This window comes from Microtus pennsylvanicus, chromosome 5, assembly GCF_037038515.1.
Source record: "Microtus pennsylvanicus isolate mMicPen1 chromosome 5, mMicPen1.hap1, whole genome shotgun sequence".
Taxonomy (NCBI): Eukaryota; Metazoa; Chordata; class Mammalia; order Rodentia; family Cricetidae; genus Microtus; species Microtus pennsylvanicus.
In genome coordinates this window covers 124052683-124079034 of record NC_134583.1, presented here as the reverse complement: position 1 = coordinate 124079034, position 26352 = coordinate 124052683, and the positions used below count along the sequence as shown (strand labels likewise).

The following is a 26352-nucleotide window of genomic DNA, read 5'->3' as shown; positions in this document are numbered from 1 at the left end:
TTAACCTATTTTTATTAATCTGTGTATTGCCATGTAGCCGTGGCTTACTGGGTAAAGTTCTGGCATCTGTCTCTGGCAGGGCTACATGGCTTCTATTCATTTCGCAGCCTTCTTCCTCCCAGCATTCAATTTAGTTTTCCCCACCTACCTCTGTTCTGCCCTGTTCTGCTATTGGCTCAAAGCAGTTTCTTTATTTACCAATTGTATTCACAGCATACAGAGGGGAATTCCACATCACAGGGAGGTAAGCATGATTGGGGCATATGATGTGAGATTCCCAAATAATCAACAAAAATGATTTAAAAAAAAAGAGGGCTGGAGAGGTGGCTTAGAGGTTAAAAGCACTGTCTGCTCTTCCAGAGCTCTTGAGTTCAATTCCCAGCAACCACATGGTGGCTCACAACCATCTGTAATGAGTACTGATGCCATCTTCTGGCTGCAGGTGTACATGCAGGCAGAACACTGTGTACGTAATAAATAAATCTTTAAAAAAAAAAAAGAATAGCAGTAGGACCTGTGCCAGTGACTGCCCACAGAAACCATGGCCACGATGTTTTTCCACAGACTTAGTAATGTAGACGTGAGTTTGACTTTCCTGAATGTTAAGTTTTCCACCTGGGCTAAGGGTCAGAATTATGTACGTATATTCTAAGTTCAAGGTTCCATTTTTGTGCTTTTCAGGGCAAGAGGTTAACAAGAGTCCTCCCTCCTACTCCAAGTACTTTTTTCATGGCAGTGGGGACCCTTGGATAGCTTGAGAACAGTGTCATGATGGAAATACTTTGACTACTCTATTTTTGCATATCGATTTTGGTTTTTAAAACATTTTATTGCTGCCCTTTTCAGTTGAGCCCTCCTTTTGGAAAGCTATGTTGTTCTGCAGTGTTGCTAAGAGGTAAGCCCCGGGTTCAGTCCCAACAATCGCCAAAACTAGCAAACAAAACATCATCTCTCCCCTATGCTCCAGCCCCTGTAAGGCACTCCACAGTACTGATAAAGTTAGTTGCAACAACTGCAAGGAGCAGCCTGCTATGCCTAGCAGTCAAAGAAGCAGCCTTTCCTACTTGCAGGGAATAACTTTAGAGAATTTAACAATGTAGTTAACTGCCTTTTATTCTAGCTTTTGAAAAGTTACTTTTGATGTATCATGTTTGCTAAATTCTTTAGCTTCAGGTGAAATTCCTAGCAGGTTTTCAGCAGCGAGGCTGGTACCCTGAACTCAAGCTACACTGGACCCCAGCAGCATAATGGCTGTGTCATCAAATCACCAGTGCCTCTGGAAATTGAGAACCCCTCCCTGAGTGGAACCTGCAATTAAACACTGTGGGGACGGCAGGGGAGGGGCTGGCAAGGAATGAGCCCTGCTTACCTGCACACACTTGAAGGGCTCATGCACGCCTGCCCTGCAGTTACAATCTCCCTTCCTGCACTCCCGTGAGGTGCTTTCCCATAGAGGGAAAGTTCCTATGCCAGGTGCTTCTCTAAATTAAAACCTGTGTGTAGCTTTCTAAACATGCCAAAGTAGAAATCTACCCAATGGTTCCAAAATCAAGGGTCTGGCTCTAGAGTGACAAGTGACCAACCAGAAGCTAACTCTAAGACCTGACACCTTTACACAGACATACATATTTATTCACATTAAATAAAAACTTTTAAAGACAAGGGAATTACTGTGACAGAAAGAGTGTTTCAGAGCCTGAGATTTCCTACCTGACAGTGGAATCCGATGATCCAGTTATGATCACTCTCTCATCATACTGGAGACACAGGACGGAGCCTGTGTGGCCTGTGAGGATTCGCTTGCATTCCAATGTGTTTTTATCCCAGATCTAGGAGGGCAAAGGATCACTGTCACAATGGGGTGCTGTGGAGACTTGCTGCTCTGTACATGTAGGACCCCCAATGGCAAGGCAGAGGGGGTGAGACTGCATTCTTTCCTCCAGGTAGAGCCGACACCTGGATGTGCTGACTTCAGTCTAATGCTAACTTTATCCTTTCATTAAAGTGGAAGAGTAGCCTATAATTAGGAAGGCCAAAATAACAACAGCTTCCATCAGCACACTTCTAGAAGGGAGTTCAACCCTGGAACTATCCATTTGTATGATTCTCTGGGGAGAAGCAGACACTTGCCCTTTAAGGAAATTGGTTTTGGTACTAGAACCAATCTAAAGTTCTCACTTCCTAGCAACAACACTTAGGACTTACGCTTTAGGTTGCTTTATGAACACAGTCACCCTTGCTCCCACAGCTATGCTCCTCAGCTGAAGAGACCTCACCTTGATTGTGTTGTCTCGAAGGCCGCTTACTATTTTCTGGTCATCATATTGTAAACAGTAAACTCCTTTGCTTGTTTCACTGCGGCAGTGGATTCTCTGTAAACTATGTCGTCCACATCTCCAGTTTGATTCTATTGTCTGAAAAGGAGAATTTGAAGAAGCAGTTAATTAGGACAGAACTCAAACCAATGGCTCTATGGCAGCGGGTCTCAACATGTGGGGTGTGACTCACACTACCATTTCACGGGGGTCGCCTAAGACCACTGGAAAACACGAGTACTTACACTACAATTCATAACAATAGCAAAATTACAGTTGGGAAATAACAATGAGAATAATTTTGTGTTTGGGGGTCACACAGCATAAGAAACTGTTTTAAAGGGCAGCAGCATGAGGAAGGGTGAGAGCCACAGCTCTGTGGGATACACACGTATAAAAGCTATGTAAAGTGCATGCTCAGTGCTCCTTTAGATGTGCAGCATCAATGCCTACTGATAACTTTTCAAGGAAGCTCGTCAGCTTATGAGCTCCAGGTCTCCCTGGTGTTTAGGAAGGTGGTAATCCCCTCGTGCACTCTCATCTGTTGGTAAACAGAGGTTTTAAAGCTACACAAAAATTGACTGGGAGTCTTCTGTACTTTACCAACCTGAATCATTGGGAAAAGGCACTGATTTTTAACCCACACCGAACATCTTAATGGGTTTTCTGTAATAATACTTGTAAGCTAAACATACTAATGATCCCCAGCACTCAGCATACATCCAGAAATCCATCAATTCTTACCTCAATATCTTGTATAATTTTAGGATAAAGTGCTCTATAAAAGGAGTTGGGAGGAGCATTCTCATCAGGAGGTTTGTTTTTGAATAGGTACTGTCCCCTAAAAAACAAATATTTAGCAATGAAGATCATAAATCCATTTAGAGGAAGCTTTGTAGTTCTTCAAAGTGTTTCAGTTACTATTCCACATAACAGTCATTGACTAGCTGGCAAGGCATGATGGTAAGGCGATTTTAGGAGTCCCGTGTCAAAAGTGTTAACCTCCTGGTATCTAAGGAGCCTGATCAACATTAATTCCAGTACAGAACATCAGAGCATCAACCCCTTTGGGATGCTGATAAACGTATACTCAGATAAACGTATACCTATCTACTGGTTGATTAGGCTTCTGTATATTTAGTGACTTTATCATTTGATAATAATGGTAATTCCTCTGATTAATATCATAACTATTACTTTTCTCCCTTGGCTTTGGGGCTGAAGCCCCGAGCTGTGTGCACATTGCTAGGTAAGTCATTTGCTGCTCTACCACAGGCCCCTGAGCCAGTTTGTGCCAGTGTCAGAGGAAGCCTAGCATGCTGGGTAACAGCTATGTCTCTGCTATGGCGCTCGAGCCTCTAGTGATTTATCACATGGGGTAGGTATGCTAGCTCAGTCACTGGGCTATCCTGACCACGTGGCAGCCCTCAGTTCATAGAACAAACAAAGGGACTGCATGAGTGCCCAGCAGCAGGCAGGAAAGAGGTGAGGAGACATGCTTAGCACACCATGCTATCATGTGTGAGGTAGGAGGCTAGCTTTCACAGATGTGTTTCTGTGTGATTTCCTTGACTCCACAAGCAGCATTTGCTAGCATCTCTTTCCTTTTAACAGCGTATCTCCAAACACTCACATCGCAAGTTAGAGTGCTCCCTACCCCCTTGCCCCCCAAAAAAGGTAAACGGCAATCACTTCCTGCTGGGCAAAAAATTTAATTCCTCATCCTGAAGTTAAGAACCCACCAAACACGGTGTGTAAGCTAGTAAAGCCCACTATGGGTGTGCTAACTGCTGTTTTCACTGGCACCGTGCCTTGCAAAGTGGAGACAGGCAGAAATGCCTCTGAGTGTAATCTTGGCACCAGAGAAATCACGTTTTCTCTGGGCCAGTCATCCACTTGTGCCTCTATAGCACCATTACAATATAATTAATTGTTTCATGTCTTCAGGAGAGCTTCTCCCCTGCCCTCTCCCTATTAGACACCTTGAAAATTAGTTGAGGAAGTTTCCTATCAGGAAGGCAGCTGGGTCTGCTGTCTATCTTAATATAGAAAAGAAAATCTGCAATGGAGAAGTGAAAAGAACAGTTTTTTTTAAAAGAAGGACTATGAAATCTGATACACCAACATAAAGGGTGAGTAAGCTACTTTGAGAAATAATTCTGGTTTAGTGGTATCCTTCTCTGAACAGTTTGGTTATGTAAGCACTTGGACGCAGATGAGATTTTTAACTGTTGTTTTTCAGTGCCCACCATTCCTGAGATTCTTGTCTTCCTTTGAGTCTTTGTCGTTCCTATAAGGTATTGCAAGATTTTCTTCACATTCAATGTATTTTCTCTATATTCTTAGGAAATTGGATTCAAATGAATCTCTAATCTCGTTTTTTATCCCACTGTCTTTACCATGCCTTTACAAACGTATATTAATTTCTCCAATCAAAGATGCTACAAAGAAGTGGCTAGATATTGAGAACTGGCTTCCAGTCTGTATCTATTTTAAGTCAAAATCTTTTAAGGTGTATGTTCTTTGACAACAGGGACCACTTCTATGCAAATTGTCTGGCACCTGTGAGAATGTGAATGCATGATAAATGTGAAATATTAAATTTAGAATGTTATCATAAAATGTGATCTCCTGATTAAGAAAATGGACTTTTCCCCAGTGGTCCTTTATCATACTTTTAAGAGTTACCATTACTGAGCAGAGAGCATTACTTAGTGTTATTTAAGAGAGAAAACTGCAAAGTTCATGTCCTAGGGGTAAACTGTCAAATCTATCTAGGTATGAAATATAACAGCAAAGTGGAAGTTAAATCTTGGTGATTCAATCATTCTAGGAAGAACATATTTATTTGTATACTTTTGAAAAGAAATTGGAGGCACTTTCAAAGACACTTGTATGGGGAAAGGAACAACATGAAAAGGCTTTAACACAGAGGGCTTGGTAAGAATAACTTCAAAAACGGATAATGAGCTGGGCTTTAATCCTAGCACTCAGGAGGCAGAGGCAAGAGGGTCTTTGTGAGTTTGAGGTCAGCCTGGTCTACAGAGTGAGTTCCAGGACAGCCAGGGCTATAAAGAAATATCTTAAAAAAAGGAAAGAATGGAAGGAAAGAAATGAGAAATTGTTCATAAATTATTTCTTCTGAAGAAGGGAGAATTTGGCATATTCTTGTAATCCTGGCACTCAGAAGGCTGAGGCCTCAACACCACGACCACCAAACACAAAGACAATAAACAGAAAGGGAGACATCGTAACTGTCACCCAAAGACACTAAACAGATATTCACAGATCACACAAGTATTTGTGTTTGCCAGTTCATGGGACTATAACAAGTTATATCAAATTCTATCAGTGTGATCAAAGGCAAGGAAATCTGTCAAGAAGCTGAACAACCTGCAAAGACTGTGGGGGCGGGGGAGGTTCTGAGGTTGAAGAGAGGGAAACAGTGGCTCTGACTGCATGAAGACATCGCTCTTCAAGGACCCCTTTAAAAGGTTAAAAAGTGGACTGGGATTTAACTTATTGGTAGAATACTTGCCTAACATGTATAAAATCCTCAGTTTGATTCCAGGTACCACAAAAACTATTTAATAAAAAAATAAAGGCTAAAATCCTATCTTTTCATTGATGGTTTTTGTCTTTATAACCAACATAAAAGACCCCACTGTTTAGGATTAACCCTAAACAGAAGTCTGCTTTTGCGTTTGCATTTATACATCTCAGAAGCCCCACTCCTTGTTCTCCCTGCCTTCAAAACACGCTACTGTTTACGAGGAAGGCTACTGTCATTTACAGCACAGATGGAAACAAGTGTATTTTAATGGCGCATGAAATCTTTTTAGCTAAGAAGTGAGTTTTTAAAACTGTTATTTAAGGCCTGAATTTGGAAGAGAGTTTCTTTGCTTTCCTGAGGGATAGAGAAATCTTCTCAGACATCCTAAAATTCCCACAAGTAAGCAACTGTGTGCTCCATTTCTAAAGCTGATGGACTCTGAACAACATGCATGCTAACTATCAGAGTATAAAGTCAGTAAGTAAAGGCAATCTCTACTTTTCTACATTGTAAGGAAGGATAGGAAAAACATCTGAGAGGAAAACAAGAGGAAAAAAACCCCAATAAGTTCTGGTTTATAGTCATATCACAAGAAGATTGATAGCATTTGGATCCCTGACCTGGGATTTAAGAGTAAAGGTTTTTAAGTTTTCCTAATAGCTCAAATGACAGAAACCTTGGAAACTCTTGTCGTACCACTCAGAGGTCAACATGTTCATGAGCCCATGGATTCCAAGAATACAAAAGCAAGAGAGTCCAGTGTAATTTTATGAAAATTCTAAGGAAAGTTGATCTGTGATTATTTATCAGTCTCTTTCCTGCCTCAACTTCCTTCCTCGCTGGGATTACAGGTATGGACCACCAAAAAAAAAAAAGATTTGTTTTTTGTTTGTAGTGCTGAGGACTGAACCCAAAGCCTTGTATATACAATGTGGAAACCTGCAGCCCTCGACTGGTTTTAAACTTGTTTGACACAGGGTCGTGCTAAAGAGTTAGGGGTCAGCCTCCTTCCTTCTACTACCACACCTGTCTTCCCTTTACTAATCCTAACTATTGGAGGTTGTATATGACTATAGGCAAAAAAGACCCCCCCCAAGTTAATTTCAAAGACAATCATGGGACACACATGTCTATTATCATTTTTAAATCAAATATACTTAATAACTTACTTAATGATTTATTCATACCTGACAGTCTTATAGTGCCATTCTAGGGATACACTCTGAGGCAAAACTCTAAAAAGGAAAATATCTTCAAGAAGTTTTAATGATATAGTGCCACAGAGAACACCACCACTGGTGAAGGCTGCTGACTACGTGAGGCCTTAGGGAAGTCACAATTAAACACACAAATCTAAAGAAATATACAAGTTTTAAGAAGAAACAGTGATTTATACTAAATTCTATTTTTTTCTTCCTGGTAGCTATAGTTTTATTTTACTTGGGCATAAAAATTAATTTTTGATTATAAAGGTAACGAGACACTGGAAGTGGGGACTAAATAGAGGAAGCCTACTGAGGGAGAATAATTCTGTTTTCCCCAGAAGAGGAAGAAGCAGGCGTGGATACTTTCTACCTGATCAAAGCTATCCCATCTGCCTTAACAACTGCCCCTTGGCCTTTCCACGGAGTCCCAATTTCCGTCCAGAGAGCAGAATGCTTCATTTAATCAGGAGGTGGTCAGTTTTCTTTTGCAAAGCAGTATTAACAAAATATGTCATTTAATGATGGTCAGAGAAAAACTGTTGAGTACACGAACAACAATTCTCTCATATTTTTAGCTATAAATCGGCATAATAGCTATTAATGATGCGAAGTGGCCTCACTGACTTCCAAAACTCCGAGTGGGAACGCTTTGGTAGGAGGAAGGTAAAGGCTCACCACCCTCTGCGCTCTGCCAGGCCTCTCCACAGAGAGTCTGTCCTGACCATTCTCTCGATGAGCTTCTTCCACAGCATGCCGTCTGACGTCACGCGGTACCACTCCTTGCACACAAGCTCAGCAGCACACAGTGATTTGGCGTCCAAGTATGACAGAATGTTCTCAGCAATATGGTCCAGACCCCGGGCTTTGGTGGGGAGGGGGAAGGAAGCACAGAAAAAGAACAGAGGGGGTGCTGAGCAATTTTTCACAGAAAGCCCTTTAAAAGAACAGCACATGCTGTGTGAGGAAGGCATGCCACTGTCCCTAGTGTGGGCCAGTTTCCTTCTCAAGTAGAGACTTGGGTAAAATGAGTGTCAATAATTTTTCCATAAGGTTACAGAAATGAACAGTATTTTCCATCTTCTGTTAGATAAGGAAGTTAAAGCTAACAACCAGCAAAACCCCCAAGACATTAAAAATAAAAAGCAGTCCAGAAAACTGTTCACATCTATCTATATGGATTTCAACACTAGGGGATGTTCTACGGATGGCATCTCAAACTCTGTGATTCAGACCCCCCGAAATCTTGATATTAGGTCCATTCCTCATTCTGCTTCTATTACCGCTGCAGTTCCAAAGCTATCCAATGAAAGAAATGCCTCATATGTACTGGGGAGAGGCGGCACACCGGACTGTGCTGGGGTAGGGAATGAGGGAAGCAGACACGGCCACAGGAACATCCTGAGAGGACACACAGGGATATTAAAGTTCGAAGATGAGCTACACTGCATGTGAAAAAAAAAAACCCAACTATTTTATTGCTATAAAACCTAAGTGACAGTTGACCAAAAATGAAAAAAAAATCTTACCAATAGATAACGTGGGTAGCATTCGGAAGAAATCATGGCAAACTGACTGGTGGAAAACAGTGTGCTCCCCAATTAAAGCTTTCTACCACCCAAATATGTATCAGAGTCTCAGCGGAAAGGAGCCTGTCAAACAGGACGACCACCCAATAACACTTCCTGTCATCACTGTTCTATGCTCACAGGTCAGACAAAAACATTCAAAATTATTAATCTTTGAGGTTTTCTGAAGGCTCCAAAGGTGGGAAGGAATCATACAGTCTGTCTTCTGCAGGCATGAACTGAGAAGGACTGAGAGCATGCATGCATGTTTCCCCTGAATCATATGGAGACACACTTGGATGCCATTAGCAACAATCCAAATACGCTTATTAAACATTATTCTAATTATAAAAACTGTATGGATATCCGTCACGTCTCCAGCAGACTTGGGGAGAAAGCTTTAGATGGATCTTGTTTGCCGGCATCACATGCTCATATTTAAGCATAAGCAGATGGAGGCATCCATCACCTAATTCTTATTAAAGGAATATGACTATAAGCCAATTAAAGATAGAATAAATAGTTTTTCATACAAAATACAATGATGATACGTTTCCTGAATCTTTATATTCAAAGTTTCTACAACATCACAAGTTTCAAAAGGCGTTCTTACATTTTTAATGGCTGCCATCAAATTGCTCCTGATCTTTTACAATGTACCAGAGTAATAAGTCGTTGAAAGTAATTTCACCTAACACTCCAAACAAAACCATTACATTAATGGATTATAGGCAATTTTTAAAGTAGTTTGGTTTACTAGATGCAGCCAGATGGTGTAGGTTTAGAAATTTAAATGGCTGTTAAGCACTGGACATGATTTAATACCGGATAGCCTGGTCAGCAGATACACACTAGGGATCAGTATTAGGCATAATACACTAGTCCAATCGACTCCAGTTCAATTCTTAGTGTCTAAGCTTCACACAGTAGCATGTTTCAACGTGGGAAGAACACGGCAGTAAGTACACTAGGATTTTTTTTTTTTTACAAAGAAAACTGTTTGCCTATGGCTAGAAAAAAATCCAGATGTTATAAGGGGGCAAACATCTATTTTATTTAGCAAAGGACAGAGATACAATTTGTTTTAAAGTGGCTACATGTAATATAAAAATAAGCATTTCTTTAATTTTAAAAGGTAATTTAGGTTTATAAAAACAAAATTTTAAAAACAGATGGCAAGGATTAAGCAAGGTAATAGTATGTAGTCCTGAAAAGGCTACTAAATAGTACATTATTCTTACAGGAGGACTTGCCAACGTGGTACCAAAAGCCTTTTAAAAACTCCAGGAGAGTAAGGCAGGAGGAATGGTGAAAGTTCAAGGCCAGTCTCAATTATACAGTAAGAGCTTGCCTCAAAGGAGGAGGAGGAGAAAGCCTTCAAAAAGTTCATGCTTCAAGGCAGCAGGTAAAGGTTAGAGGCAGAGTGTTTGTTGGCATGTGTGAGGTACTGGATTTGATTTCCAACACACCCATAAAACAAACAGCAACAACAAAAAACCCCAAACAAACAAGCCAAAACAAATAAACAAAAAATCAAACTACACCGAAACACCTCATATTCTTTAATACAGCAATTCTACTTTGGGTGCATAAGAATGTCCACCGTGGTATAATTTATATGGGAAAAACGACTAATGAAGGGATTAAATAATATGTCAGACCACTGCAAAAAGTACTATAGAGCTGGGTGGTGATAGTGTCCATCTTTAATTTCAGCACTCAGGAGGCAGAGGCAGGTGGATCTCGGTGAGTTTGAGGCCAGCCTGGTCTACAGAACGAGTTCCAGGACAGGCTCCAAAACTACTCAGAGAAACCCTGCTTTGGAAAAAAAATACCTTAACATATTTAATAAAAGTATACTAGGAGAATATATTAAGCTTTAAAAGACAGACCCCCCAGTTCTATTGGGAAATAAACACATGATCAGAATTTTATAATATGTATGTAATTTACAAACAAACAAAGGGCTCTCTGTATGATAGAGTTCTGGGTAATTATATTTTTTACTTTGCATGTATGTGTGTTCACATATGTGTGCATGGAGGCCAGTGAGCCTCAGGGATCTGCCTACATCTGCCTCCCCAGAGCTGGGAATACAGATGCACTCCTTCTTCCAGCCGAGGACTGAACTCATGCCCTCATGCCTGCACATACTTTACTGGGTGAGCTATCTTTCCAGTCTTTTTTCTTTGTATTTTCTCTATTTCATAACCATCAAATGCAGTCAAAATAAAAAAGCACCCCCAAACAAGACCTGACAGTTTAGTTAACACCAAGTGTGTAACTACTTCCCTAACAAATTTGTAGCCCATGTAAGAACTTCATAGTCCCATGCTTTGCAGTGTTTTAGATCACCATTTAAGATGGGGTTGGGACACTCTGGAGATGCTACTTAGTGACAGAGTACTTACCTAGTTTGCACAAGATTCAGGGTTCAATCCTATCAACACCCCCTCCCCGCCCCACTGGGGGTGCAAGTCAGTAGCAATGTGTTTGCCCTCTATAAACAAGATCCTGGTTTAATCTGCAGAAAAATTATGGCATCCTCTCAAGTATCTCTCTCTCTCATGTGTGACACACATCAAATAAGTGATTTATCATTCTTTCGAAAATACTAAAATAAATAAATAAATCCTATAACTTCAGTATTCTGTCATGGATTGTAGTAGAAGCTGATGCAGGAGGATTGCAGGTTTTTAGCCAGCTTGAACTAGGCAGAGATAAAGTAAACAAGCAAACCAGCAAACATACATTTTTGTTGCTAAAATTACCATAAATTAAAATCTAAGAATGTGAAAGAAACTGAAAATAAAACATTATAAAAGTCATACCTGAGGTAACACTCAAGGGTAAAAAACCAGATTTGGAACTGTATATAGATTAAACCAACAATTAAAAACGGCTGAACAGAAGGACACAAAGCAAAGTAAAATGGAATTTATTTTTTGTACTTTGGGTTTTCTTTTTTATTTTTCTTTCTTTTTTCTGAGACAGGATTTCTCTATGTAGTCCTGGCTGTCCTGAAACTAACTCTATAGACCAGGCTGGCCTCAGACTCACAGAGATTCACCTGCCTCAGCCTCCCAAGTGCTACCATGCCCAGTGTTTTTTCTTGTATTAAGATGAAGAAGGTATAATTAGTGACTTGGCATGTAACTATAAACCCAAATAAAATTTTAAAAAAAGAAATGTAGCCAGGAGTGTTAAAAGACTTGAAATCCCAGAACGTTCAACGCTGAGGCAGAGAACTGCAGTGAGTTTGAAGTATATTTTGGCTACACAGTGAATCTGAGGCTAGCTTGGGGTTATGGAGTGAAACCCTTTCTCTCTTCCTCTCTCTCAAAGAGGGAGGTGGGGTAAGGCTGGAAGATCCAGTTCCATTACTACTGTAGCAAATTAACTAAGACTTTACAAGGAAGCACACACATACCTGGCAGAGCAGTTATGAAATCCCTCTGCAGCATAGGTTTTAGGTAGGAGTTGATGTGCCCATGCTGGTAATGACACATTTGGGATATAAGGTGCTCTACAAATTCCACTTGATCAGACTCTGACCACTGCTCAAAATACTTGACACACAGTTCCTTTTCCTTCTCATAGCTTGCTGAGAGCTTCCGCTGCTTGGGCACAATCATACTGGAAGTGCCATTGGCAAGTTTTGTCTATAGAAAGGAAGGGAGTAAAAGAAACATGTAACAGTAAGCATTGAAAATTTTCTAGTCTGGTATGCTAATTTGTATCTTTACAAGTGACTTATTCTTGTTGGATTTACAGTAATTGATATTTGTGAACAATAATTATGTGGAAAGCCTTACAAATACCAGAGTAAGGTGGAATATCAGGCATATTGCAGGAAGGCCAAGTATTCATTTCTAAAAGCTCACAGACATTCTTAAGCTACAGCAGTTCACAGATGGAACTGAAAGTCAAAAGTACATAATTATTACCAGCAAACAAAAAAGTTAATTTGCTTTTTCTTGTATGTAGCGATTGCTGGACATTTAGATAATTACTTCTTCACACTTACTTTTTAATAGTCAAATAAGAAATCTTCCATGCAAAGAAAGACCAATGAATACTTACAGTTCTCATAGTATCTTTGCAAATAAAGTCTAATAATTCATATGTTAAAGTTAACATTTTCTTTCCAAAAATCCCATCTTCATGGTTATCAAAAAAAATCAACGCTATATATATATATATATATATATATATATATATATATATATTTTTTTTTTTTTTTTTTTTTTTTTTTGAGACAGGGTTTCTCTGTAGCTTTGGGACCTGTCCTGGAACTAGCTCTTGTAGACCAGGCTGGCCTTGAACTCACAGAGATCGGCCTGCCTCTGCCTCCCGAGTGCTGGGATTAAAGGTGTGGGCCAACACCGCCTGGCATTAAATGCTATCATTTTAATAACTAAGTCATTTATTAAATATGTACTGAGTATCTACAATGAATCTAACAGTGTTCTGGATGCTAGGAATACAATAATGAACAAAACTAGCAGAGAATCATCAGGAACGAATATTCTAGAGTAAGAGGCACATATCACTTATGATGTAAGTAATGCTACCAAGAAAAGCAGAATAAAATAATCTCTGGATTAATGGAGAAATGGCTTAGTAGTTAAAAAGGTACTTGCCATCATGGCTGATGACCTGATTTGATCCCTGGAACCCACATGATGGAGGGAGTGGACCAACTACTACAAGCTGTCTTGACCTCCAAACATACTCTGTGGAATGCCTGTGTATGTGCACACTTATAAATAAATGCAAAAATAAAACCGTAAAAAAGAGCAGGAAGGGGGAGTATGTTATCATGGCAGTCAAATTTCTCTGATTGCTCCATGAAGATTCCCATCACAGGGCATGCATGTGCTACAGATAGATTTCTATGAGTTTGAGACCATACTGTCTACATAGTGATGAGTTCTGGGCCAGTCAGGTTCACACTTTCAAGACAGGGTTTCTCTGTAGCTTTGGAGCCTATCCTGGAACTCACTCTGTAGACCAGGCTGGCCTCAAACTCACAGAGATCCGCCTGTCTCTGCTTCCTGAGTGCTGGGATTAAAGGCGTGCGCCACCACTGCTCGGCTCAGACCTGGTCTTAATAAAGAATTATACACATACCTTCCCTTAGATCAAACACTATTATAGGTGCTGTTATGCCTAAAATAAGAACACAATCACTGAACTTAAAAGAGATTAATTACTAAATGGAAAACACTCAGGAATCTCAGGCAGGATTGCAAGTTCAAGGTCAGCTTGTGTTACTTAACAAGCCTCAAGTTGGCCACATAAAAATTATACATTTTTTCCCAATAAATACTACCTAATTACACGAGGTCTTTCTGCCCCAGAAGGTGGACAGGTATGGAGAATGTGCTCAGACACAAAGTGCTAAGAACAGCCTCCACTGACAAGCAGTGAGGAAACCATGACTCTAGCTTTACTGTGACAGCAAGGACTGGCCTGTCACTGGGAATAAGGTGTGAGGATTTCCCCAGGAGCTTCTAGGTAGGAACTTCGTCAACACAATGATTTCAGCCTTGAACAGAGAATACAACCATGCTGAATCAGACTTCCCAGCTAGGAGCTAACAGGTGCGTCGGAACTTGCCAAGTCCATGATGTTATGCAGCAACTTAAAAAAAAATGTAATTACTTAACTCTACCTGGTCACAGACAGCTTTCGTGATGGGGGTGAGAGTTGAACTTAACATCCTGTTACATGGAGAAAGAGCAACCTAGGTGGTGGAAATTTTGAGAGCACAGGGTCTGGGATCGTTGGGGAAGCAGTCTGATCACTAACTTCCACATGTGTTCTTACCAACTCCACCTTCTCTCTTACATGAAGGTGGCTCTTCCCACTAACTGAGTCTCTGATAACAGGGTGTGGAGTCACTATCCAAGGCGCTAGCCCTGGGAACTTCCACTCACTCCTTAGAGCCTGAGCCACCATGCTTGGACAGAAATGGAGGATGAAAGAGCACAGGGGCAAGCACTCACAGGTATGAGGGTGACACACACACACAAGGATCCTGACTGGGTGAAGCATGTCCTAGGAGGTTGATGTGGGAGTCTCCTCTGTGTGCTGTGATTACCATTAATGAATAAAGAAACTGCCTTGGCCTGTTGATAGGGCAGAACTTAGGTAGGTGGGGAAGATGGAACAGAATGTTGGGAGAAAGAAGGGCGGAGTCAGAGACACCATGGACCTGTCACCCAGAGATAGACCTGCTGAAACTTTGCTGGTAGGCCATGACCTTGTGGTGATACACAGATTAATGGAGATGGGTTAAATTAATATGTAAGAGTTAGCCAATAAGAAGCTAGAGCCAATGAGTCAAGCAGTGATTTAATTAATACAGTTTCTATGTGATTATTTTCCCAGCTAGGCAGCTGGGAAGAACAAGCGGCACCCTCCCTCCAACAGGAGGTAAAGAATGGACAACAGAAGCCCAACTTAGAAGCTACTTTAATGATTCATGGAAGAGAAAGCATCTTTAGACTACAGTGTTGGCTGCAGAAGTGGGGAGAAAGAATTAGTATGCATTGTATTTTGAGGGCAGAGCACTAACCCTGGATGTGGACAGGAGAAAACGAGATGAGGCTCACACCCAAGTCTGAAGCTGCAGAACAGTGGGAAAAGATTCAGAAATCAACAGAAACAGCTACTCCCAAAAAAGTGTTTTTTATATAGGATGATACAAATGAGCACAACTGAATACCTTTCAAAGAAATTTGATGGACAATAGACGTATTTGCCTGAGGTGACCCTAATGAGGCATGGAGACCCATGTTGCTATAGAATCCATCATGCTTATAGATGCCGAATGTGGCATAACACTGCCTCACCCTTCAACACTCTACTTCCGCCATTAAGGCAGGGGCCTGTCTTATCTTCTCAAACATTTCACAAATGGAACCTGGCCAGCTGCTATTAGTGGATTTTCAGGAATGGCATGAAAGAGCTGGCAGCTATGAGCAGCAAGCCTGGTGTGCAGTGCTGGGGTTTTCTAGCACAGATGCCATTGTTCCCACACAGAGTAGAAACAATGAAGAACAACCTGCTGGGCACTGACCACGGGGAGTTCAGGCTACTTTCCATGTAGGCTGTTTGCAACTCAGCAAAGGGAAACTCACCAAAAAAAAGGGTAAGATTTAGAGGGCTAGCAGACAGGTGGGCTTACAAGTTTAACCAAAAAGTCACTTCTCATCTCCATAACCAAAGCCCACCATATCATTAACTTTGTCATAAAAGGTAGAAATGGCATGGGGAGGTAGCCCAGAGCACTTGGGACACAGTGTTTTCTCTGTATGGACAAGGTCCTGTGGCCCAAGAGACTAGAAGTTTATGGTCATCTCATTTGCATAGCAATTTTGAGGCCAACCTGGACTACATGAGATTCTATCTTAAAAAACAAATAAATCAACAAACCAAAAAAATCACAGCTAGAGCTGTCCTCCCGCCACACTTTTGAAAATACAGTTTCCTTTCTTAGTTTACTTTTAGAAAATACACAAAAGTTTTTTTTTAGTTTAGTTTTAGCAAGGTTAACATGAAGGGCACAGAACAGTGACTGTCACAGACGGCAGCAGACAGACAAGAGGAGATGAGCTCAAGCATCGCCAGCTCCACGTGTCCCATTTTAGCCACTGTTTTCATCTCACTGTTGACAGGGTCTTATTATGAAGCCCAGGCTAGTTTCAAATCTGTGTCATGGCTTCTGCTTCAGCCTCCAGACTTAGGATTACAGGTATGCCACTATACCCAGCTAAAATACATTTTTGGAAATAATTTACTTATGTAACTTATCACAGTATAAAAAGAAATTTTAAAAAATGAGAAAGTCCCACACATTTAGGAAAAAAAACTGATTTAATAAAAAAATATTTAATACCCATGAACTAAAAACCTTACTGAGGAAATATTCATTTACTTATTTGTTTGCTTGTTTATTAAACAGGGTTTTACTATGCAGCCCTGGCTATCTTGAAATTCACTATGAAGACGAGGCTGTCCTCTAACTTACAGGGATCTGCCTGCGTCTGCCTCCTGAGTGCTGGGATTAAAGGGAGTGCACCAGTATGCCCAGTGGCTATGTTTTTAATATAAATAGAGATATATTACACTCATAAACCGGACTCAATATTGTTTATTCTTTTTAGATTGATCTATAGGGTGAATATATATCAATCAAAACCTCAGCAGGCAAATTATAAAGATTCTACTAATTTGTATAGAGATGCAAAGGGACCTAAATTAAAAGATGGAGGACTCAAGACTGCAGAATTTTATTCTACTTCTTATTACTCAAAACCCGTGTGTGTGTGTGCATGCACAGGTGTGAGTGTGGAGGACATTTTCAAGAGTTGATTCTCTCCTTCCACTGTAGGTTCTGATGATCAAACTCAGGTTGCTGAGTTTGTAAAGCAAGTGATTTTACCAAGTGAATCATCTTCTGGTTCGAGACTACTGAATTTTAGAACACATGCAATAGTAACCAAAATAGTGTGGCTTTGACATGAGGGGAAAATGTGCACCAATCAACCAAAAGAAATTCATATGCAGATGATTCTTCTCCCTTTCTTCCTTCACCTGATATCACTGTGTAGCTCACATTGACCTTGTACTCATGATGCTCCCGTCTTAGCCTCTCCAATGCTAGGATTATAAGTGTGTATCCAATACTGGCCAGAATGGTGCTACGATAATCCTGTGGGGGAAAGGATAACTTTTTTTTTAAAAGTTCCCTACCCCACCATGGGGGTGGGGGAAGAGAATATGGGGAGAGATGGTTGGAATCTGGAGGACATTTGGGAGTGCAATGTGGAAACCTAGCATAGTGGAAACTCCCTGGGATCTATGAGGGTGGCCCTAGTGAGGGCTCCTAGAGGATATGGAGCCTGAACTGGCCACCTTCTGTAGCCAGGCAAGGCTTCCAGTGGTGGGGCTGGGACCCCAACCCAGCCACAAAACTTTCCACCTACAATCCCTGCCTGTAAGATGTGCTGGGGCAATGGTGGAGCACAGCTTGTGGGAATAGCCAACCAATGACTGGTGTACTTTGAGACCCACACCATAAGAGGAAGCCTATGCACAACACTGCTTGGATGACCAGGACCCAGAGGCTGGACAGCCCAGAGACCTAGGGTAGAACCCAACAAAACTGGCAAAATTAAAAAAAAATCAATGAAATGATGATTCCTAAAGATATTCTGTTACACTCACAGTTGTCATCAGAGAGGCTGCAGATGGGAGCGGATACAGAGAGGTGGAGAGAGCGAGCTCAGGGAACCCCACGGGAGAGGGGGAAGAACTCTGGAAGCCAGAGGGGTTGAGGATCCCCTTTGTCTCTCCCTCCACCTCCACCTGAATGAACTAAGTAGGGCTCATGGGGGCTCACAGACTGAAGCAGCAATCTTGGAACCTGCATAGGTCAGTGCTAGGTCCTTTGAATAATCATATGTTATGATTGTTGGCTTGGTGTTTTGAGGAACTCCTGACAATGGGAGTGGGGATATCTTTGACTCTTTTCCCTGCTTTTGGGACCCTTCTTCTACTGGGTTGCCTCACCTAGCCTTGATGGGAAGGTGTGTGCCTGGTTTTATTATACCTTGTTGTACCATATTCTGTTGATATCCCTGGGAGGCCTGCTTTTTTTCTATGGAGAGATGGGAGGAGGGTGTATCTGGAAGGAAGGTGTCTTAGTTAGGGTTTGCTGTGATGAAACACCATGACCACAAGGCAAGCCGAGGAGGAAAGGGTTTATTTGGCTTAGACTTCAGCATTGCCGTTCATCACTGAAGGAAGTCAAGGGTAGGATCTCAAACGGCAGGATCCAGGGGGCAGGAGCTGATGTAGAGGCCATGAAGGGGTGTTGTTTACTGGCTTGTGTAGTAGCATTTCAATTGTATTTTAACAAATAACACCTGCCTAAAGATCTGAGAGTAAAACAGTCCCACTGGTCAGCCTTATAGACCAGGTAATGGTAACATGCACCTTTAATCCCAGTATCCACAATGACTCGGACCTTTAATCCCAGTTGCCACATTAGTTGCCACAGAAACCAGGCATGCACCACCCAGTTTCTAGGTTTGCTTCTCATGGATTAGTCAGCCCACCTTCTTATAGAATTCAGGACCAGGAGCCAAGGATAGCACCACCCACCATGGGCTGGGCCCTCCCTCTTTGATCACTAATTGAGAAAATGCCTTACAGCTGGGTCTTGTGGAGGTATTTCCTCAACTGAGGCTCCTTCTTCTCTGATGACTCTAGTTTGTATCAAGTTGGCACACAAAACCAGCCAGTACGTAAGGGAAGTTGCAGTTGGATGTACTGTATGAGATAATAATAAATAAAAATGAGGGGAAAAGGTTTACATATTTTATGCATGTGTGTTCTAGATTGCATGTATGTGCACCTAGTTCTTGCAGGTATCTACAGAGATCAGAAGATGGGAGTAGACCCTTGGAACTAGTGTTATAGATGGTTTTGAGACTCTCATGTGGGTGCTGGAAACTAAACCCAGGTCCTCTGTAAGAGCAGCAAGTGCTCTTAACTGAAAGCCATCTCTCCAGCCCCGAGAATGTTAAGCAACTGCACAGCCATAACTGGTAAACAAACAAACCTTGTTCCTTACACATACCACATGCAAGATCAACTCGTATATGTTCAAGTTAAGACTATAAAACTTCTAGAAGAAAATGTAGAAGTTTTTTTTTGTACCCTTGGGCTAGGCAAACATTTTAGAGAGGTTGCAAAACAATAAACTTAACAAAAGGAATTTAATAAATCTGTGTGTTTGTGCATGCACACGCGTGTGCATATGCACTTGGCATAGTTATTTATGGAGGTCAGAGGACAATTTTTGGGAGTTGGTTATTTTCTTTACTGCATGAGCCTGGAGATGAAATAGCTTGGCAGCGAGTGCCTCTATGTGTTGAGCCATCTCACCAGCTCAGTTAGAAGCTGGGAGAAAGGTCTGCAATGAGTGTATTTAACCAAGGACTTTAGAATATATGAATAACTCTTAGGACTCAATAGTGAGGAAATGAATAATGCTAGTTGTTTCTTAAGTAAGAAAATGCCTACTTTGTTTTTATAATTGGCAAAAGATGGGATACACCTTCCCTCAAACAAACCTCTGGAAGGCTAGTAAGCATACAAAAGATGTTCAACATTTCAAGTCATTACGGAAATGTAAATTATAGCCATGAGACACTACTACACATGGACTAAACACTACCCGGAACAACTGGCCTCTCATACATCACAGCTGAAATGCTGAATGGTACAATTACTTTGGAAAACAAGTTGACAGTGTTTTATGGAGGTAAACACAGATTTTGCCATGATGTAGATATTTACCTCCCAAACACAATTCTACACATTAATGTTCATGGTTTCTGTTTTCATAATAAGCCCTCAGTGTAATAAGACACAAGTCCATCAAGAGAAGAATGGCAAACAATAAATTGTAATGTAAGCACACAGTGGAACACTTAGCAACAACAGGAGGGAAACGCATAAAATGGCAAAGATGAATTCCTAACACACAGATTAAAGAAGCCAGCATAAGAGCACACAGTTCATGAGTCCACTTATGTGCCACTCTAGGAACAGCAAATCTAAATTTTATTTATAAAACCAGATCAGAGGTTTGAGTAGGGTATGGGAGTGAAACTAGCTGGGGAAAGGCACAGGGGACTCACTTGGACCATGGAAATCTTCATCTTGTTACACAGCATACGACTGACAAAATTTATTGAACCATAATACTTAATGCCACCACGATATTAATTTTATTTGCAACTAACACACTGCATTTACAAAGAACTCTGAAGGTCTTTGCTGTTGAGTCTCTTCCCTGACCATTCTCCCATAAAGACTTTTCTACAAACGTCTAAAGTAAATGAAGTAAAATTTCAAGTTGAGAAACTCTGAAAAATCCACAAGGGTACAGTGAAAAAGTTCAATTATTAAAACAACCAGAAGGTTGTATATTGGAGTGTATGGGAAAGAGAGAGATGATAATGGTTACTGGTGGCGGAGAATTGATTCTGCTTTCCCAACAGAAGCCTGATGACTCAACCATCCTGTTCAAATGTCTAGGACAGCTGACAAACAGCCTCAGTTTAATGACAACACTAACTTCCTGCCGCCCTGCACATCTCTTTGCCTTTCTGTTTGCAAGGAACAATTGTCTCCAAACAAAGTACAAATGATGCTGTCAGGTGACAAGCACATAAAATGAAAGGAGTTAAGTGTTTGTGGCACTGTCTTCCAGTTTAGGCCTAAAAGGCCAAGGGCCTTACCCCTGAAAACATATTACATGTACCATTTTCAAAATGACCATCAATTTCTCTGCAGCTGCTGTCTAGGCCAAGAGGGAAAATATATTCTTACACACATCAACTGGCCTGGCCAATAACATGACATGTGCTGGCTTTACTAACTGTATCATGTATGAGCTTAAAAAACAACATGGACTAGTTGAACAGGACCGTGAGATGACACGTATTTTCAGTTTCCACGCAAACCCTGCTGTAACCAGCCAACAGAGAAAGTAGGCTAAGTAGAGAAAGAATATTTCTTTTTTTTTTCTTTTTGAACATTTCATCTCTTTAAAAGGCACACAAGGTAGTTGGTTGTATTGGTTTGGTTGCTAAATGCATCATAGTACAGATACTGCACAATAGAAACAATGTAGAATTATGAGTTTAAGGATATCTACTATACAGCACATAATAAAATCAAATGGGAGGCTTGTTTGTGCTCCTCAGCTCATGGAGGATTTGCCAATACCAACTGTTGGGACTCATCATCCATTCATTCACTATTCCCTTTACATTTACTTGAGAAAGAATATTTCAAACAAAGGACACCATTAAGAAGTGTTGCAAGGACAAGGACAAAATGAAGAGATTGTTGGTGAGTAGAGAAGCACATGCTAAAAGATATCAAAGGATTCTGTCTGGCTTTGAGAGAGACACTAGCATTAGGGACTAGGGAATGTGGAGGAAACAATGATTCCGACAGGGTACTGAGTTAAGATAAAGAAAGCAATGACTGTGGTGGGGATTAGAATGCACCTGAGAGAGACACAACACAAATTCTGATTAAGGCTGGAACCTGAGTGTTGTCCAGGACCAGACTGGCTACTCTGTGCAGGACAGTTTAGCAGAGGCTAGGTAAACAGTGAACAGGCAGTTTCTTGACTTTTTGGGAAAGAGTGAGAAGAACACAAAAGAAATATACTAACTTAAACTGATACAGACTGTAAATAAAGAAAAATAAGAACAAGGTAAAGCAGGGAGTGAGGAGTAAAGCTTCCTTTACCGGCAAGGTAAGGAAGTCACTGCAGGAGTTGGCATCTAAGCTGAGACTGGCACAAGACTAAGTCTTACCAGGAACTGAAGGAAGAATCTTAAAACAAAAGGAGGGAGGAATGGGTGCAAAGGTAGATGTGGAAAGAGTAAAAGGCCCATGTGGGCAGGAGCAGAGTTACCAATAAAGGGCATGTAGTGATCAATGACGTGGCCTGCTACAAGGCTTCCTGGGCCAATGGGAAGCAGTCTGGATTTCCATTAAAGTAGAAAGGAGAACTTGTGGAAGTTCTGAAGTAGTCAGACATGAATGGTGCCTTCTGATGTGCCTTGGAAACACACTAGCTCCATTACAGAGCACAATCAGGAGCTGTGATGGGCCGAGGAAGACCAATAATCCAAGCAAGAGGTGATTATGATTAGGGTTCGAAGAGGCTCTTTAGGAAGTGTTAGAAAAGGCAAAGAACAAAATGGAGATTTATAAACTGAAGGTTGGGTGTGGTGGCCAATGACTGTAATCCCAGTACTAGGAAGTGGACATAGAAGGACCAAGAATTTCAAGGTTGTTAAGTCTTGTCAAGAGAGGTAGGAGGTGAGGTGAAGAAGAGGAACAGGAGGAAGAATAGAAGGAGAAAAACAAAAGGGAAGGGGAGAGGAGGAGAGGGGAAAGGGAGTCTGGGTTAGAATTTAATTCATTCACTCATTCATTCCTTCACTTGAGACAAGGTCTCACTATGTAGCCCTGACTTGCCTGGAAATCACTATGTAGACCAGGCTGGCCTCAAACTCACAGAAATCCACCTGCTCTGCCTCCCAAATGCTTGAACTAAAGGCATGTGCCACCATTCCAGGGCATAAGACATTTCTTTGAAAATAATCATTTATTTCTTCCCTGAAAGGAGAATTGAACACATTTGCCTAGAGAGGGGCAGAACCAGAGTTACAGGTGTTTTGCTCCATGGCCAGGAAAAACAAGTAAAAAATTTGCGAGAATTCTTATTTGTTTTTGTGCTTTTGTTACACAGCCCAACCTAGACTTAAACTTTTTGATCCTCCTGCCTCAGGCACCGGAGTACTGGGAATACAGGATGCGCCATTATGTATGGCTTGCCACAGTTTTAGGGAGAAAGTCAAGCTTTGTAGAGGCCCACATTTTAGTTTCTATAGACCACTGCCAGGATTTTGTTAAACACGAATCTAAAAATAATGATTCTCTCCAGTCCCAATGTCTCTCCCTTGCTTTCTAAGGCACCTTCTAGAAAAGAGTCAATGCTGTCTTGGTTGAATTGAGAGGAAATGGAGTTGTCTGCATCTTGATTAGGCTGGAGAGATGGGGACAACTGAGCACTCCTAGGGAGGGAGACAGTGAAACAGAGGCCCAAAGCAGCTCTGGAGCTCCAGAAGGATGGGGAACAAGGGAAAGAAGCCCACAGCATCTGGGCAAGTTTCTAGGAAGGGATCCATGAGAAGCTAGATGTGGCTGGACACAAGGTGAACAAGTAGAGAAAAGGTAAAATGCTCAAAAGTAGGGCCACAACTTTCAGCAATTTGATTTTTAGTTCTTAAAAAGGCTTTACAATTTTCAGTGACCAAATTATAATCCTTTATCTTTTCCTGGGGTTGGGAATGGGAAAGCAAAGAGAGTTGAATGTACAGGATGGGGGGGGGGCATATATATTCCAACAGAAGTAAACATCACATTTCTCAGTGGGGTTATTGTATTAATATTTTAACAGCTCCTACTAAATATGATTACATATTAGGTGAACTCATAAATATGTCAGATCTGATTAGTGAATGTGGAAGACAGGAAGGGGCAGATTTGTCAGCAGAGAGAAGTTCACATTATGAATCTGACTGATTTCTAATAACCAGCAAGACAAAGCTTGTGATCATTCCAGCTCTTTTAAATACAACTCACTAGGAGATGAACTCAAAGCACCTCAGTACATATGATTATATATGATTATTTAAAGACTAGACAGTTGCCAATCTTCTATTTACTGATGATAGAAAAAGCCACACATGACAATCAACCAAGTCAAAACAAGGCAATTTTGATGGTTTCTTGATCTTTACTGTAGTTAAAGGGACCAGATAGCCACATAACATTTTTAGATTTCAAACCCGACTCTTGTTTCTTTGGTGGGCTCTGGCATGTGACTTTATAGCTTGCAGGGTGATGGGGTTCTTTTGTTCTAAACCAAGGACTCACTGCAGCTTAATTTACTGCTGCACTATTATTACAGCTAACGACACACACCTCCAAGGCTGGTAAACCCACTGGTGTAGACAGTGCCACCTTAAAGGGGTTTCTGGATGGGTCCTAGTGAGGAGGAAAAAAAAAGGACATAATGTTTAATTATAAGAAATGATTGAAATAGGCACAGACATACCCCGGGTGCCTCTGCACTGCAGCAAGCTCTAAACTTGTTATCGTTAATGGTTTAAATTTCACTGTGCTAATCATTTCAGGACACAAGCCTTTCTTGATAATCTAATGAATTATTCCAACATCCTTCAGCAAAAAAAAAAAATCCTCCATGACAGCACTAATTACAAGGCGTTTTCCCAGTGCTTATGTAAAATATGACAGAGCAGCAGCCTAGGGAATTGCAGAAAACTGCTTCTAATTTCCACTGAGAAACTGACAAACACCTCTCTTTCATCTCTCCCAGCTCTCAAGTAAGATTTAACTTTCTCATTTAGTTAATTACCGAGTGAGGATCATCATTTCCCCGCATCGGAGCGGCACAGAGCCTTTATCGTGTTAACTTGTGAACTTGATCGATGGCTGCTGCTAAAACTTAATAACTTCACCCCCTGGCAAATTGTAAGATAAATATAATAGGAGAAACTCTGACAGTAAAAACCTGCCAGAAATGAGCGCTGTGTTTATGTTTCTTTGCAGGCAGCAAAAAAACCACCGACAGCTTATTACTGGTTGCGTGTTACTTATATTTAAAAGACTCCAGGCAGTTAACTTTCTGCGTATTGTTAAAACTTTGCTCATGAGAGGGGAAAACAGCACAAGAGTTGCAGACTTGGGGAAGTGAAAGAAGAAAAATCAGGGAGAATGGCAACATGAGGGACCAAATACATTGTGTAAATGTCATGTTTATCATATAAAATGTTTAAGCGGCAGAAACAGGGAGAGTAACCATCATAAAAAGAATACTGGCCTTCTGAAAGACCCTAGGAACTATAGGAGCAAAGTATGGGAATTTTTACTCAGATTTTTTTCGATGACCATGGGTCCATGCCTGAAGAATTCAATTAACCACAGAATTCCTCCATACTTCAAAAAGCCCTGCAGCTAGAAAAGCACTTACTAACTACACCAGTTAACCTTGTGACCTCTGAGGGAGATACAGCTAGGGAAAAACATACTCTGAGCCCTTCATCTAGTCTTATATTCACTACCTACACCAAAGCTAAACCAATTCAGGCAGACATTTTCTGATGAGCATTATATTTTAGCTTGAATCTGAATTTTACCTTTGGCTATGGCAGACTAAGGATAACAGACAAAAAGTAACAATGGGGTCTGGTAAAGGAATACGGCAACTGGGTGTGGTGGATCAGGCCTACTATCAATTCCAGCACTGCAGAGGCTAAGACAAAGACTGGAGAATCATGGCAAGATTGAGATCAGCTTGTACTAAGAATGAGACCCTACCTCAAGAAAACAAAAACAAAAACCAATCAATCAAATAACAGAATCACTACTCATTAATGTCTGTTCCTGCCACCTAATAACAGGAATGAAAACACATCTGTATATAAAATGTCAAGGCCACTCATAACACAGAGCTGATAAAGGAAACAGTATGAACTAAATTTGGGGAGGAGATAATCAGGAATGGTCTTCAAGGACTTACAGAGGCTTAACCTCGTGTTTGCAATTGTACTTAGCTCCCCATTATGTGCCACAACAGATCGGCACTCTGGAGGCTTAATGTTGTGATCCAAAAGCCCACCATTTTGAAAGTTGACAGGCTCTGGAAAAAACAAACATTAAAATAGCGAGCAAAATTCCTTGCTGCTAGAGGATCAAATCTGAATCATCTGTTCATTAAATAATCTATCTGGAGAGAAAGGACTGGGAAGAAGGCTCGATGAGTAAAGTACCTTGCTGTGCAAACAGAAGGACCTGGATTCAAACTCACTCACACACACACACAAATAAAAAAAAAAATCACTTTTATTTGCTTATTATCTCAACCAGTAGGGGTGGGGAGAATGTATAGAAAAAAAGCAAAATTCCTAGGGCTCCTTGGCCAGACAGTCTGGCCTAGTTTGTTAAATTGAAACCAATGAGGGACAAGGATGTCATTCTTGAGGCTTACATTTAAAGACCTCCAGAGGATGCGCATACAC

The 26352-nt window shown here is 41.0% G+C and overlaps 1 protein-coding gene across 11 annotated transcripts in view; it reads right to left on the bottom strand.

Moving 5' to 3' along the window:
- Positions 1-26352, bottom strand: part of Btrc (beta-transducin repeat containing E3 ubiquitin protein ligase) — a 179591-nt gene that overhangs the window by 12545 nt on the left and 140694 nt on the right. For all 11 annotated transcript variants that reach the window (XM_075974210.1, XM_075974209.1, XM_075974218.1 and 8 more), the window contains 5 exons: positions 12069-12300; positions 7749-7935; positions 3060-3156; positions 2277-2414; positions 1711-1829 (listed from right to left, as the gene is read on the bottom strand). In XM_075974210.1, coding sequence (XP_075830325.1) covers positions 1711-1829; positions 2277-2414; positions 3060-3156; positions 7749-7935; positions 12069-12300 — 773 coding nt within the window. The remainder of the gene's footprint in view (positions 1-1710; positions 1830-2276; positions 2415-3059; positions 3157-7748; positions 7936-12068; positions 12301-26352) is intronic.